The sequence below is a fragment of the Bos javanicus genome, chromosome 7, assembly GCF_032452875.1.
Source record: "Bos javanicus breed banteng chromosome 7, ARS-OSU_banteng_1.0, whole genome shotgun sequence".
Lineage (NCBI taxonomy): Eukaryota > Metazoa > Chordata > Mammalia > Artiodactyla > Bovidae > Bos > Bos javanicus.
In genome coordinates, this window is record NC_083874.1 from 73,464,780 (window position 1) to 73,481,325 (window position 16,546).

The window sequence follows — 16,546 nt, forward strand, 5'->3', positions numbered from 1 at the left end:
GGTTTTGCCTCTCTTTGTCCTCGCCATGATTATTTTCTTGAGGTGTTTACAAGAGACAAAGACTGGCTATTTATCCTATTTATTTCTGTTATTACTTCCCTTTTGGAGAGCAAACGGGAAGATGATTATAAATTTCTCAGCGGAGCCCACCTATCTCTTGCTTCAGGAACTGCAGAGAGGAGACTGGCCAATTGTGAATTTCCAACTTGGAGTCTGTCTATCGGCTATCTCACTACCTGGAGGCTTTGCAAATACTGAGCTTCCTTTCATCTAGAGCTATTCTCCAGAAGGACAATTCTAGAATGGTTGTTGTGTTAGTCTGGAATTCTAGACTAACTAGACTAATGAGTTTCCACTCTCTTAAAAGTAACAAGTCTATTATATAAGGTTTAAAAGCAAATGAAAGGAATTTTTCTTGTGGTTGGGGCTCCTAGTCATCCATACCAGATTTCTATATTAACACTATTCAGTAATTGTTCCACTTCCTGTTTTGCTTTATCCTGCTTTCTGTTTTGCGTTATCTCCATGATCCTCACCACTGGCTCAAAATGGGCAGGCTGTTTACTCCAAAAAGAGTATTGGTTTGGGAGGCAGGAGTCTTGGGTCTGCAACTCTGTCTTTTTAAGTGGATTTCAATTGTTTAACCTGTGAGAGGATAGAATTGATTGACATGAATAAATGCTAGGACCCTTTCTAATTTTTATTCTTTTCTGAATGTTTAGTAGCATTTCTTCTCTGCTTATATGTGCCCGAATAGTGTTAATTATTTTCCATAGATTAAACTGGGCTTCCCTGATAGCTCAGTTGGTAAAGAATCCACCTACAATGAAGGATACCCTGGTTCGATTCCTGAGTCGGGAAGATCTGCTGGAGAAGAGATAGGCTACCCACTCCAGTATTCTTGGGCTTCCCTTGAGGCTCAGCTGCTAAAGAATCCACCTGCAATGTGGGAGTCCTGGGTTGGGAAGATCCCTTGGAAAAGGGAAGGACTACCCACTCCAGTATTCTTGGGCTTTACTTGTGGCTCAGCTGGTAAAGAATCTGCCTGCAGTGTGGGAGACCTGGGTTTGATCCCTGGGTTGGGAAGATCTCCTGGAGGAGGGAAATGCTACCCACTCCAGTATTCTGGCCTGGAGAATTACATGGACTGTATTTCTATGCTTATACATGCCAGAATTTTATTAATTATTTTCCATAGATTAAACTACTTTGTAATCATAACTGACATTAATGGACCTTTTATTGTGTACCAGGAACTTATCAAGCACACTATATATGTTAGTTCATGATAACCCTGTGAGGTATATTCTCTTATCATTTCTATACTTGCCTAAAATTACACAACCTGTGAGTGACTGGACTAGAACCTTTGAACCCAGCCTAACACCAGTCCTTGCAGTGACAGTTTTGATGTCCCCTCTTTCACCTCACCTTCTCTGAGCTGGTGCGCCCCATTCTCCAGGTGCTACAAAGTTTGGATGCTAACAGTGTATCACTGTCCCCTTCTCTGGAGAATGTCCTTGAGCAATGTAGTGCCGTCTGAACTTGGAGATTTACACCATCCCACCTCAGCCTGTGGGAGACAAGTGACTGCCAGTCTGGTCTCAAGTGGCACTAACTCTGCTTGTGCACTTTGTTCCAGAACCTCCTGGAAGCTCTCCTCCTTGGGCTGAAGCAAATCTAGCCTTAGCAGGTCCCCCTGCCCTTTTGTGCTTTCCTCATTTTCCCATAGCTGAGCTCCAAACGTCACCCCTGCAGGGATTCTGGACTTCTCCTTGCCTTCTGGCATGAAGCATCTCCTGTTCTTCCTGACAACCCTGCTCCCACTCCTCAGTGGAGAAGTCAGAGGAAGTCTTGAAAAGAAAAGATTTATTTAGCCCAGAAAATAATTACAAATTACACTTTTTATTTTTCACTGTATTTTCCCCAATTGCTATGTTGTTCTTTTTCATCACCATGTGAGCTTGAACAAGCAACAGATTAAATAATAATGGTCAAGTTTTGAAACAAAAACACACCTATTAGACTTAATGTGGAAGACAGTGACGGCTGTTTCAGCAGCCAAGCCCCTTTGTCCTTTTCTCTCCCTAATTGCATCCAGTTGGAAAACTCAAATAACCAATCGATTCTCTAATAAGCTTTATGCAGCCACTCTGATGTGGCTGATTTTCCTTCATTTCTTCTTGGCAAGCAGTCAGGGCTGCTAACAGCTCTCTGTGACCTTATATCTACATCTCTGGAGATTAAGTCCACCAGGGTATCCAGTAAGAAATATCTCCAGAAGCAATAGTTTCTAAAGTAAAATTTAGTATTTTAAAACCCCACCTTGATTTCTGCCCTGGTCTTAATGCTTTGGGTGTATAGTTCACCCACGGTATTTTTCATGGCCATATGAGCTCAAATGTTTATTCGTTTGACAAATAACTGTTGGATTCCTTCTGTGTGTACCAGCACTGTACTAGATACTAAGAGTAAATAGCTGCAGTAAATAGAGAGTAAATGGATACTGGAGATAAATAGCTACAGTTACTTCATAGAGTTCATGGATTAGTTATAACCTAGAGTGTAATCCAATATTCATACCAATCACATACTTCCTAGCAAGATCAGCACTATGAGAGTCATATGGTGCTGTGAGATCTTACTGAGAACATCTGATTTAGAGAACATCTAAGGGCTTCTCAGATGATGGGATACATTAATTTACATCTCAAGAAAGAATGGAGTTAAGTAGAGATGGAGATATCAGACTCTGAGCTGAGGGAACCAGCATGTGATAAGACTCTAAGGTAAGAGGTGTGTGTGCGTGCTCAGTCACTCAGCTGTGTCTAACCCTTTGTGACATCATGGACTGTAGCCCGCCAGGCTCCTCTGTCCATGGGATTTTCCAGGCAAGAATACTGAAGCCAGTTGTCATTTCCTGCTCCAGGGGATCTTCCTGATCCAGGCATCGAACCGTGTCTCTTATGTTTCTGTCTCCTGCATTGGCAGGTGGATTCTTTACCACTGCGCCACCTTGCGAGTGGTAGCAGGGAGCATTTAAAGGAACTGTAAGAACCCCGGCTGGAGTGTGAAGAAATACTATTTAAGATGAAGATGGAGAGTAGTCAGGGAAATGCCATAAGAACTCCTACAGAACAAGTTAAAAACTTAATTTAGCTTTTAACATCAATGGGCAATAATGAAAAGGTTTGAAGATATGTGTGAATCATACGATTGGAGATGTGGAGAGTGTTTGAGAAATTGAAGACATCATAGGAAAATGAGGACAACAGTATCCCTTGGAAGTGCAGAAGGTAAATCAGGCTGGGTGGGCATAAAATGGAGAGATTATGAATGGTGGGAGATACAAATGGGATGGTTCGTTGTGGATCAGGGGAAAGTAGACTAGACTCATGTGTTGAGTAGTATGGATTTTATTCCGAAAAACTTGGAAGGGAATGGCATGAGCATAAATGCCTTCTAGAAAGATTAGCTTAGACCAGCACTATCTAATTGAGCTTTCTATCACTTAGTAACTTTTATAATCTGTGCTATTATATTACTCACTGAAGGTGTCAGTCCCTCAGCGATGTCTGACTCTTTATGACTATAGCCTGCAAGGCTCCTCTATCCATGGGATTCTCCAGGCAAGAATACTGGAGTGGGTTGCCATTCTGTTCTCCAGGGGGTCTTCCTAACCCAGAGACTGAACCCAGGTTTCTTGCATTACAGGCAGATTCTTTACCATCTGAGCTACCAGAGAAGCCCACAGTACCCACTAGCTCTAAATAAATATTAAAACACTTGAAATATTGGCTTGGTCAACTGAAGGAATTGATTTTTAATTTTAAATGTTACTTAAGATTGCTACCACCTAGCACAGGTCTAGTCACAGTATGGGTATGTGTGTGCAGTGTGTGCTGCTGCTGTGGGTGGTTGGAAGGGTGGAATGAGTAAAAAGGATTAAAGAGATAAGCTAGGAATCTGGGTGAAGAAGGGAATGGCAACTCACTCCAGTGTTCTTGCCTGGAGAATCCCAGGATCGGAGGAGCCTGGTGGGCTGCCATCTATGGAGTCGCAAAGAGTTGGACATGACTGAAGCGACTTAGCAGCAGCAGGAATCTGGGAGAGATAACATGTCAGGAAGAATAAAGACAGGAAAATCATAGAAGTGTGAAATGAAACTATTTATTTTGTTTAGGACCTTGGCAACATGAAGACAATGATGAGGGAGAGAAACCTAGATTAAATTCAAATTACAGTTAGCCTTACAGGCCATACTAAGGAGTTTGGACTATCTGTGAAGAGAATGGATCTCTTTAAGGTTTGTGAATATTAACATTATTAAGCAGAACTTTTAGAAATATGCTTGCCAGAAACTTCATCTAATCAGGGTGTATAAGGCAAACTAACAGCTCTGTTTTATATAGTCCTCGGGCCATGGAGTAGGGCTTCCCAGGTGCTGCAGTTGTAAAGAATCCACCTGCCAGTGCAGGAGACACCACAGCTGAGCAACTAAGCATGCATGCATGCCACGGAGTAATGATGCTGTATTCGTATGTCGTTCTTACCCAGAGGACTCCCTGTGGCAAGGATTACAGCTTAGTTGTTTTGCCCACGCTTGACCTCCAAGGACCTAGTTGCTGGAAAAGTGTTGAATGTAATTTCAGAAGAATTGCAGGCCTAAGCCATGCCTGGGAATGGTGGGCCAGTGAGGGATGCAGAATACTTAGGGGTGTCATGCATAGAAGTAGGGAGAAGGCAATGGCAATCCACTCCAGTACTCTTGCCTGGAAAATCCCACGGACGGAGGAGCCTGGAGGCTGCGGTCCATGGAGTCGCTAAGAGTCGGACACGACTGAAGCGACTTAGCAGCAGCATAGAAGTAAGCAGCACGATTAAATTTGAAAGTTTTTTCTCTTCCACTATGCTCTATTCCACTGGGCACATAAACTCAGGGGTTGGGATTCTGCCCAAGGACTGAGTATTCTATTCATACTTTTGGGCACAGAGCAAACCTGGAAAAAAAACTTGGTGCCAGTCAAAAGGCAATATTTAAAAACCATTGTTCTCTATAGCGCTAATTCCAAATATACAGAAGTAAAATAATTGTATATGCTTCCAGGTTACCTTTAAGTTTATATCAGTGCACACCCCACCAAGAGTGCATAGCTCTGCTCTTCATCCACATTTTGTGGTACAGGAAATTACCAGTTTATTTGTTCCCAATATTATAGGCTAAAAATGAAATACTATTATTTTACTTTGCATTTCACTGATCACTAATGAAGTTGAGAATCTTTCTTCATATTTAGTGTCTATGAATTGTTCATTCATTTTTTCAGCCCAGTTAAAAATGTGGGTCTCTCTCTCTCAATAATTAATGAGAATTACTTATATATCAGTGATATTAGCCTTTGATTTATTTATATAGGTAATATTTTATTCAAATGCAGTATTTTGCCTTTCAAAATTACTTAAAGAAGTATAATACAGTTCTAAACATGATATAATTTTTTTCTCCTTTATGCCTTCTGTATTTTATGTTGTGCTTTGACAAAGTGTCTTCCACACTAAGATTATGAAGGTGTTCTCTTACATTTCTTTCCGGGATAGTATTTATATTCATGCTTAAATCTGAATCTTCGATACATCTCAAATGTGTTGTTGTGTGTTAGGTGAGGTATAGATCTAATTTCAGAAAACACTTTTCCCCAAATGAATTTGCAGAAAGTGAACTCCCCTACCTTCCTGTGGTCAAAACCAGCCCTGTGGAATCAGGCCACAGATTCAAGTGTTTAACAAGGAGTGATAAAGGAAATTCACTGCATTGTCTCAATACCTCTCTCTCCAGTTGTAGTGAGAGATGAAATAATCTTGTTCTCATTTAATCCATTTAATTTAGAATCTGTCTGTGAGGTTTCATAGATCTTAGTTTCCATGTTACCTAATTTAGTGCTCTTTGCATAAAAGTGATTAAAAATATTTATTGACAAATAAAAAGAGACTAGAGAAAGGAAAGTAGAGTATATCAACACTAATTATGCTTTCAAAATTAATCCAGTAGAGTAATATATACTCTATTCAACTATAGTTAAGTGGAGTAAGAATCATGGGAGAGGAACCAGGTGAAATCTTAGTTTTTTCACCACCATGACAAAATGTTTAGAATTTTAAAGAAAATATATGCAAACTATTCAGCCCAGTGTCTGCACATAGTAGGCCCTTATTACTTGTAACTAGAAAACCATTATTTTTATTATTTGGGGCATCCGGGAGGGGCAGATGTCTTATCATGCAATCAAGTTTTGACGAGGAGGTAGTTTCACGTATGAGCCTAAACACTCCAATAAATTTGAATTTTAAAGCTTTCAAATTGTTAATATGACAAACAACTAAAAAAATAATTATTGAAGTCCATTATTCACTGACGTTGCTCTCTTCCTAAAACTAGACATAAGAATCTTACAAAAAATAATGGACATTAATGGGTGTTATTCAAATGATATATCTTCTCAGTCATAGCCTGTTTCTATTACATTCTTAATTAGGACAAAGACAGGGAACCAAACTAGTTTTTTTAAGATGCTATGGCTTTAAGTATCATGTTAGAATAAATCAATAGAATAAATCTGAAGTGGCTGAAATAACCACCTTTGACTTGGTGGGCATTTAAAGCTTTTGGACTTGGGGAAATCACTGATGCGGCACTTTCAGGGGATTTGATTTTATAGGCTTCTCAGCCTGAGAGTTTTTAAAAATACAAAAAGTGATGTGGCCTTAGAGATAAGACAGATGTCAGGCTGTCACTGTGGAGCTGCTTGGCTTTTAAATGGCCTGTTCCCAAGTTTGAATCCATAATCTAGTGATAGAAAAGCTTCGGATTTGTTGGCAAAGATGAAAGATGCTCAGAAGCTATTACCTTAAAATAGGAATTGATAGATAAATAGGCTAGGGGAGTCAAGATTCTGACCTAAAGGGAAGTGGAAAATTGAATTGAGATAATTATCTGTTAACTTGAGGCAAAATTAAAGTTCACCTTTAAAAGAGTCAGATCATTAATGCCAATGTGTAGATTCTCATTTACTTGCATGATAAAGAGTAAAAAGATGTTACTAAAATTGTCTAGATTTATTTAAAATATTATAATTTGCATTCAGAGAATTCTCAAGGACTTGAAAAATTAGGGAGAAGAAGTGCCCCCGAATATGATTATTTATAAAGAAACCCTTTCTTTCTTTGTGTTTCTTAGGTAGAATAAGAAACTTACATTTGCCTCTGGTATTGTGGTCAAAGGAACATGAAAGAAAAAGACACTAATAGGGATCATCTTCAATTAAATATTTTTATAATAAATAGAGGCAGGCTGTAATTGAATAATATTCTAGATTAGAACAAAAGCAGAGACCAAACAAATATATGAAATGCTATGACTTTAAATAGCCTAAATCCAAATAAATCAACACAGAGAAACATCATCTCAGAGAACTAGCACAAATGTATTTATGATCAATAAGAAAATTTCTACCTTTAACTTTTCAAAGATAATTGCTAAATAATGGCTAATTACTGCTCTCAGGGAACTGTATGTTCTAATGGGAGCCTAATTCTGTAATTAGTATCTGGGTCACTATGACTGCCTTAACCAGGCCTGATTCAGACAAGTGATAGTCTATCAGTGCCCTGAAGGGCAGTGTTAGGAAGTAATCATAGCCCCACTTAGGAAATACTGCAGGGTTAGCAGAGAATCTTGACTCCCTCGAGGAGTACCCAGTGAAGGGTCTTCTGTCTCAGCAGCTTAGAAGAATGTGGAGTGAAGCTGGAGAGAGGGAAGGAAGGAGTGGACTAAGTAATAATAATTCATCCAGCTAAGACAGTCTTCTTTAAAGTGCCTTGTTTTCAAATCAGATTTAAGTCATCTAAGTATGGAAAAAGCAAGAGGGTTCCAGAAAAACAACTATTTCTGCTTTATTGACTATGCCAAAGCCTTTGCCTTTGTGGATCACAATAAACTGTGGAAAATTCTGAAAGAGATGGGAATACCAGAACACCTGGCCTGCCTCTTGAGAAATTTGTATGCAGGTCAGGAAGCAACAGTTAGAACTGGACATGGAACAACAGACTGGTTCCAAATAGGAAAAGGAGTACATCAAGGCTGTATATTGTCACTCTGCTTATTTAACTTATGTGCAGAGTACATCATGAGAAACGCTGGGCTGGAAGAAGCGAGAGCTGGAATCAAGATTGCCAGGAGAAATAGCAATAACCTCAAGTAGGCAGATGACACCACCCTTATGGCAGAAAGTGAAGAGGAACTCAAAAGCCTCTTGATGAAAGTCAAAGTGGAGAGTGAAAAAGTTGGCTTAAAGCTCAACATTCAGAAAACGAAGATCATGGCATCCAGTCCCATCACTTCATGGCAAATAGATGGGGAAACAATGGAAACAGTGACAGACTTTATTTTTTTGGGCTCCAAAATCACTGCAGATGGTGATTGCAGCCATGAAATTAAAAGACACTTACTCCTTGAAAGGGAAGTTATGACCAACCTAGATAGCATATTGAAAAGCAGAGACATGACTTTGCCAACAAAGGTTCGTCTAGTCAAGGCTATGGTTTTTCCTGTGGTCATGTATGGATGTGAGAGTTGAACTGTGAAGAAAGCTGAGCGCCGAAGAATTGATGCTTTTGAATTGTGGTGTTGGAGAAGACTCTTGAGAGTCCCTTGGACTGCAAGGAGATCCAACCAGTCCATTCTGAAGGAGATCAGCCCTGGGGTTTCTTTGGAAGGAATGATGCTAAAGCTGAAACTCCAGTACTTTGGCCACCTCATGTGAAGAGTTGACTCATTGGAAAAGGCTCTGATGCTGGGAGGGATTGGGGGCAGGAGGAGAAGGGGACGACAGAGGATGAGATGGCTGGATGGCATCACTGACTTGATGGACGTGAGTCTCAGTGAACTCCAGGAGTTGGTGATGGACAGGGAGGCCTGGTGTGCTGAGATTCATGGGGTCGCAAAGAGTTAGAGACGACTGAGCAACTGAACTGAACTGAACTGAAGTAAGTAGAGAAACACAGACATGAAGTCAATAATTTAAAAAAAAAAAAAACATGTGATCTGGATTTCATTGCCCATTTATTTTAGGACAAATTATAAGGAAAGAAGACACAACATTTGAAAAGTAGTCTCACCTGTCGCCTCACATTAAGAGAGCAGATACAGTGTTTGAAAGTGATGTTGTCTTAAATCAGTCTGAGCTATAAGGTACAATATGGTATATACTGTATAAGTACTTTACAGTTTGTACTGTAAAGTGAATACAATGCATGTATCATGATCTTAACAAATTACAGAGACTTGGGACTGTGTCACATTACATTGTTCTCATGCATAGCTGTATGGTTATTCTTGGATTCCTTAATTACTCTACTCTCTGGAATATTTATATACATTTCTTTATAAACAAAATGTCCCAAAATACAACTTCCTGATTTTTTGTTTCTTTCTCTATAGTTAAATGTATAAATAGATTGTTCATTTAATCATTTACTCACAAATGTTGCTGAGTGGCTGTTTGGAATCCAGTGGGATGCTAAGTGTAGTGATAGGGGTAGGGAAGGGCTGGGGTAAGCACAGTCTGTGGACTCATGCAGATACAAGTTAACAATGAGACAGATGTTACAAAAACAACCACAGGGATGGACAAGAAGTTACAAACTGAAGCAACTGTTATAAAGGAAAACCACTTGATTCAATGGAAACATGAGAAAATGTCTCAGCACAGGAATTTGGTTATAAACTGAGTAAATAGTCATCTATTAGTGTCAAGCACAAAGGTAATTCTCTGGTTTGTAATGGAGAAAGGTCCTGAGAACAAGAAGAAATTGTAACAAATCTTAGAATTCATTGCAGGCAAGAGAGGCACAGGGTAGAAACAAAGATTCCCCTACTTCTGCACCAAATGTAAAACTACATTGTGTGCATTAAGTCAGCAGAGACGGCAAAGTAAAAGATCGCCCGAAAGAAGAAAATATGAGCAATATGCTCAAAGGTATTTCCTTTCATCTAGCAGTCACATTGCTTCTTAAAGGATCAGAATTCAGTACGGTTGGGTATTTTCTATAACGTTTTATTTTGTACTGGGGTACAGCCGATTAACAATGCTGTGATAGTTTCAGGTGAACAGGGAAGGGACTCAGTCACATAGATGCATGCATCTATTCTTCCCCAAACCTCCCTCCCTTCCAGGCTGCCACAGAAGACTGAGCAAAGTTCCAGTGCTTTACAGTAGGACCGTGTTGGTTATCCATTTAAAATATAGCAGTGAATACAGGCTGGGTTTTGCTTTTTGTTGTTTTTTGTTCTTAATGCAGGTGGATTAAAACTTTCAAGTGCAGCTAAGAGTGATATGCATGCTTATCTGAGACGCTTTCCAGTTTTGTGAAGAGTTTTCATGGTCCACCCTTGCTCTGTTCCAGGGGATTATGTGGTCATGACTGTCTATTTTGACCTGAGCAGAAGAATGGGCTACTTCACCATCCAGACCTACATCCCCTGTACACTCATTGTTGTCCTATCTTGGGTGTCTTTCTGGATCAATAAGGATGCTGTTCCAGCCAGAACTTCTTTAGGTGAGAGACAGTTTCTTGTGTTGTACTGTCCCAAGGTAAGTACTGAACAACACTAATCTTTATTCCCCCTTCTAAGTTGATTTGCTTTTAATTCAGTTAGTAATAACATAGAAATGCCATTTATTTAAAACTAGCATATTAAAACAGTGTTTAAAGCTTCTTAGTTGTGTTTTGCTAAATTCTCTCCTTGCTTTGAAAGTGTTAGTTGCTCAGTGATGTCCAACTCTTTGTGACCCCATGGACTGTAACCTGCCAGGCTCCTCTGTTCATGGGTTTCTCCAGGCAAGAATACTGGAGTGGGTTGCTATTCCCTTCTCCAAGGGATATTCCCAACTAGACCTGGATTTTATCCAGGTAATCTTTTAAATAAAGTAACTGGGGATAAAAAATTTTTTAAAAACTTCTTTTCAGGAAATTTTTTATTTGTTTGTTTTGGTCTCTGGGCAGTTGTATACCCATAAGAGTTGGTTGTGGTTATCCTTTTCCAATATTGTTTTCAGTGATGCCAGTTTGGTAGCTTGAAATCAACCCAGGTACAAATATTAACACCATGGAAACAGATAAACACAAAAAATCAGGGGCACCTTTTTCCTAGGGAATCAATTATTACACTTGTACTAGCATACCACTGGCTACTGATTAATTTCAACATGCATAATTATGATGATGACATTTGAAGATATACATATACATAACTGGCTCTATACAGAAGAGCTGTTGGAAAGATTATTTTGAGAAAATATGATTACCTATGAAGGATTATTTGGAGTTTGCTTAATCTCTTGTCTGGTGATACCTGTCTTGGAGTTTCACATCATTTTCCTCACATAAGGAAGAGGACTCAAAGATTATTACAAAGCCACAGACTCACAGGAACACTGGAGGCTAGGTCCATGAATAGAATTCTCACACTACATAATATTTCCTAAAGATTTAACTAAAGCTATTGAAAAATGAATTATAAGGCTGCTATCCTCTTTAATCATCTGTGTGACAACTAGAACCACAATTCCTGTTCACTCTTTGGCTAGAGGCAGTATCATGTAATAGTTAAGAGCTTGGATTTTGAAGTCCAACAAATGGATTTCAACCCTCATACACGGTATGGCCTTAGATACGTCCTTTAGTCTCTACAAACCACATTTTACTACAAATGGCATTCACGTGTGGAATATCATTTCCTGTACCTAACTGTTGGGGTTTGTATCAGGTTAAATCAGGCACTCCATGCAAAGAGCACAAAACACAGTAGGGCCTCAGAAATACGAGCAATTACAGTCATTTTCTAACAAAGTGATCTGTACCAGGTTATTAAAACTGAGAGCAGCAATGATGACTGGGAAAAAAGGACATCATTTGCATATTTATTCTTCTCCAAACCAAATTTAGTCTCCCATCTGTTTCAAAATAAGGTTATTTTGATTTTTTCTGTTATAGGCGGTACTTTATGTTACAGGCTGTATTTAACAATTATAATATCTTGTCTAATGCTACATGCTAAGACAGACCCAAAATATGTTGCTACTTTTTAGGACGATTACTTGTCATCGTGAGTAGAATGTACCACATTACTTACTCGCTTTCTGTGTCTGTCACATCCGGGTATCAATCAATGTCTTCTTCACTCCCAGCACAGTGCCTGGTCCACGGCAGGTACCTCTATGATTACTCAAGTAATATATGCACATATGAGTGGATGGAACAAGCACACTGATGCGTTCCAGTCCACCAATCCCAAAAATATCTTTAGGGAAAGATTTCAAATCAATCTCTTCTCTTGAAGTCTAGATTCCTGCTGGTTAAAAAACCCTCTTAAGGCTTTAGTACTAGCTCATTTCCACCACTTGATCAATGAGTGCTCACCGGCAAGAGACCCTAGTGGGAGAAGAAAGGAAGGAGAGTAGGCTGAGGAAAAGGGACAGAACAAATAGCAGGTAGGCGCTCCTCTTGCTCATAGATCATTTACCGTAAGCCAGTCATCCTCAGTGTGGTCCTCCTGCTTTTCCTACTTTTTAGAATAACTGCATGCAGAAGTTGTAATGAAAACAAAGGTTAGTATCACATTTTTAGAGCTAAGGAACCAGAGGTGCCATGAGGTTAAATGGCACGCACAAGGCCACTGCCAGCAGATAGCAGATGTGTGCCTTGGCTGATGAGAACTAGATTGGCTCTGGGTGTGGGGCTCTGTTGAAGGACCACTTGTGGGAGGTGGGATGGTGAGCTGAGCCAATTTCTCAACTTTAGCTTTGCAGTCTCAGGTCTCTATCACTGCTTATTAAGTCCAACTGTGTATTTAAATCAGTAGAGGGCTTTCAAAAGTACAACTGCCTTTGTCCAACCCCAGGATATGCTTATTTAATTTCTTGAGAGCACACGGTGGGGTGGGGGGTGGGGGGTGGAATTTAGAATAAAAAAATAAAAAATTCCTCAGGTGATTCTAAGGCGTGATCAGGTTTAGGTTTAGGAACACTGACCTAGATTATTGGGTCCAATTACCTTTTCCAATGTTTACAATCAAGAGTTGAACCAGATGTCAGTAAATGCCTGTGAACCTAAAAGTTTACTGCCACAAAGCAGAGAGCCACGTTGTTTGAGGAGTGAGATAAATATATCCATGTGGCTAAGAGAGTGACTGCTTTCTAAGTGCAGATCACAACATTTGAGGTCATTTTGAAGGTTATAACACTTGAGTAGAGTTTACTACACAGGTGGTAGCTGGGGAGGTTTAATCATGGTATAAGGATGATGGATTAAACAAGGAAAATACCTCTTGGCATTTTTCACCCAAGTTATGAGGTAAGCAACATGCCTAAAGAGCTAACTTCATGCCAAGACTGAAGGAACTGAAAAAACCTTGTGGATATTTTTCATCCATCTCAAGTAAGAGAAGTCTGGTTTCTTTGCTTAGCAAAACTGGACTGAAAAACCCCATGGAACAAACGAAACACATTAAGCTATCTTGTTGTTGGTTGGTAAGTCAGTCAGAGTCCTGTTCTTCACTGTTCTCTGTGGCTCCAAGCAGACCTGAAAATATCTTGAAGGAACTTTTCAAGATTCTTCTTTACATTCCTGTGATGAATGTCCATGTAGCCTAATAATATCAGACATACCAAATTTTCTTAAGTGAACTTATCCATGATATCTGCTATGCATACTGACATTTTCACTTCTCATAGGTCATTTTTGCTTTGAGGCCTGAATGAAGTGAAGAAAGTGCTAATTAATTTTTGAAATTATCCCACAAAAATATCAGCTGTGATTAGGTATAATCAAGAACTTTTATGTGAATTAATACATAGACAACATAAGTGAAGCTTTTTTACTTTGAGAAGCAGATCTTTCTTCTCTAAAGTAAATGATAATAACACCTTATATTTATTGAGACTTTACTAGGAATTGTCACTCTATGTTCGTGATTTAATTTAATCTTCATGAGCGCCTTATGAAGTCACTACCATCCCCAGTTTGTACTTGAGAAGCTAGACCATGCTTATGTTTCCATCACGACAACATGGAAGATTCACAGATCCACATCATATCCCAAATTAGGGATTTGGGATAGCTAAATCCCTAATAGCTCCTAAGAATGTGGCACTTCATCCTGCACATTATGGACCTATTTATAGAGAGGAAATACAACAATGTGGTTTAGAACATTGCATTTAAAGTCAGACTTGCTAGGCTTGTAGGTTATCTCTCTTACTGGTTTATTCTTTCTGTGCTGTTTTTTTTTTTTTTTCCCACTTGCAAGAAGAAGGATAACAGTGCTTATTACCTCATTTTGAGGGTTTTCTGGGATTATTATACATATGCTTGACATAGTACCTGGTCAAATGAAGAGATTCTTAAATGTTAGCTACTGTTATGTACAACTAAAATGATCCTCCCAAATCATCAATATGGATTCCTATTTTCATATGTAGGTTGAGTCTCTTTGATCTTTCATGTATACACTATTCTTCAATTGTTTTATTTATTCAACAGATATTGAGTCCTAGCTCTATACTCACTGTGGGGTTACAGTGGACATCAAGAGCCATGTTTTATCTGTCGTCACAAAGTATGTAGACTAGACAGAGAGATGGATTACTCCATAATCGCTAATGATGGAATGCGAGAGAGGCCTCAGTCTTTATGACTAAGTTTCCTTGTGGAGGGCCTCTATTAAAGGCACTTCTTTCTGTGTAGTTCTTTTAACCAACACTGATCTTCCCCTTCTCTAGAATTTCATAACACACAATGTATCATACAAACCTGATACTAAGCTAAGTGTTCTTAGAAACATACCCAAACTCTTCAAAAATGGCTCTGAGAAAAAACCTGAGCAATTAGGAAGAGAAAGGTCAATGTCCTTCTTGGCTTAACCTTTCTTCAAGAGTGGCTGGCTCCCCTTAAACATCTTTGGAGCATTTTGTACCCATGTTGTAAAGAGAGAAGAAAATCCTATTTCTCTTTTCCTGTATGGTGATACTGTTCTTAATCTCTGTGGCTTCCTTCCCCTGCTCCTCAAGTTTCTCGTGTCTGATTCCTTCTGAGTTTCCCAGCACTGCTCTTTGAGGCAGGGGCATTGACTCTCTCCTAGAAGTATCTTGGTCCTAGTAATAGTGAGAATTAACACACAGCATTAGACAACGGAAACGTCCCTCTCCCCTGCCTCCAACAAAAATGTTAAGTCGCAAGGCTATAGACGATAAAAGCTTGGGAAGACCATTTTTGGAGTACAGAAAAGTTGCATCCAGTCATGATAAGAAATGTTGAATTAAAATCATAGCATGATAAGAAATGGATGGGTCTTCAAAAAGATAGTCAAACAGATGCAGAAACTGAAACCTAGAATACTGAAGTGAATTGAGTTACTATAATGAGCTAGAACCTATTCAAGTACTGAATCCACGTTGCCTTGTTATAAATAACACAGCTGTAAATACATAGAGTTTGTCTTCACTTTGTTGTTAAACAATTATTGGGGAGAACTAGTTTTCTTGGGCACTGTTGTACAATGGGAAAAAGAAGGGTTTTGAAATCAGCCATTTAACTTCTGTGCTCAAATCTTTCTGCTACTTTACTATCTGACACAGAGCTTGCCTTTTGGCTTCCTTTCCCTCAACTATAAAATCAAAATGAAAATATCTGCTGTAAAGATTCAAAGAGAGAATGCACATGAAATACTTATCATAGTGCCTGGCACAAGGACATTTTCAGTAAATATTAGTTATATCATTTCTGAGATGCCTGTTTTCATCATATAATCGTCTCTAAAGAATTTATACATCAGAACCTGTCAGTCACACACAAAGTACCTCCTCTATTTAATACCTTTAAAGGGCTTCTCCTTACACTTTGAATAAAATGCAAACTCCTGGGCAGGCTCTGCATAACTTAACTAGGTAACTTCTATTTACCTAGTATCACTGTGACTTGGCCGCCCATCCCAGGTATTCTAAAAATTCAAAACCAGATAAGGTTTCCCTTCCTCAGAACCTCCCTTTAATTAATTTAGCCAGTTCTGTCCCGTCACTCAGTTGTGTCCAACTCCTTGCTACTTTAGCGTTGATAGCCAGAAGGTTGGTTTTTTCTAATTTTTTAAGCTTCACCTTAAATATCACCTCCTCAAACAGGCCTTCCACCTAAGTTCTCACTGCCCCTGTCCATCTGCACGGTGCATTCCATAATCTGTCATTATACTTCTCTCTGCTTTCTTGATTCATGGTGGTGTCTCTCACTGAAATACATATGGGCATACATAAGGGACATATGGGCAGAGACCTTGTCTATTTTATTTCTCAGCACTAAGTCAGCACATTCTTAGCACATTTCTCAGCACATACGGGAGATGACACATGGTAGGCAGGCGATACATATCTGTGAACAATGTGAATGAATTCCAGTCAAGCCTCCTTTCCCAGAACTGAGGCCACTCCTCAGAAGTCAC

General features: G+C 39.3%; 1 protein-coding gene across 2 annotated transcripts in view; it reads left to right on the plus strand.

The window, feature by feature from the left end:
* The window catches only part of GABRG2 (gamma-aminobutyric acid type A receptor subunit gamma2), a 130,328-nt gene that overhangs the window by 107,536 nt on the left and 6,246 nt on the right, over window positions 1-16,546 (plus strand). For both annotated transcript variants that reach the window (XM_061424256.1, XM_061424257.1), the window contains exon 7: window positions 10,462-10,614. In XM_061424256.1, the coding sequence (XP_061280240.1) occupies window positions 10,462-10,614 (153 nt within the window). The remainder of the gene's footprint in view (window positions 1-10,461; window positions 10,615-16,546) is intronic.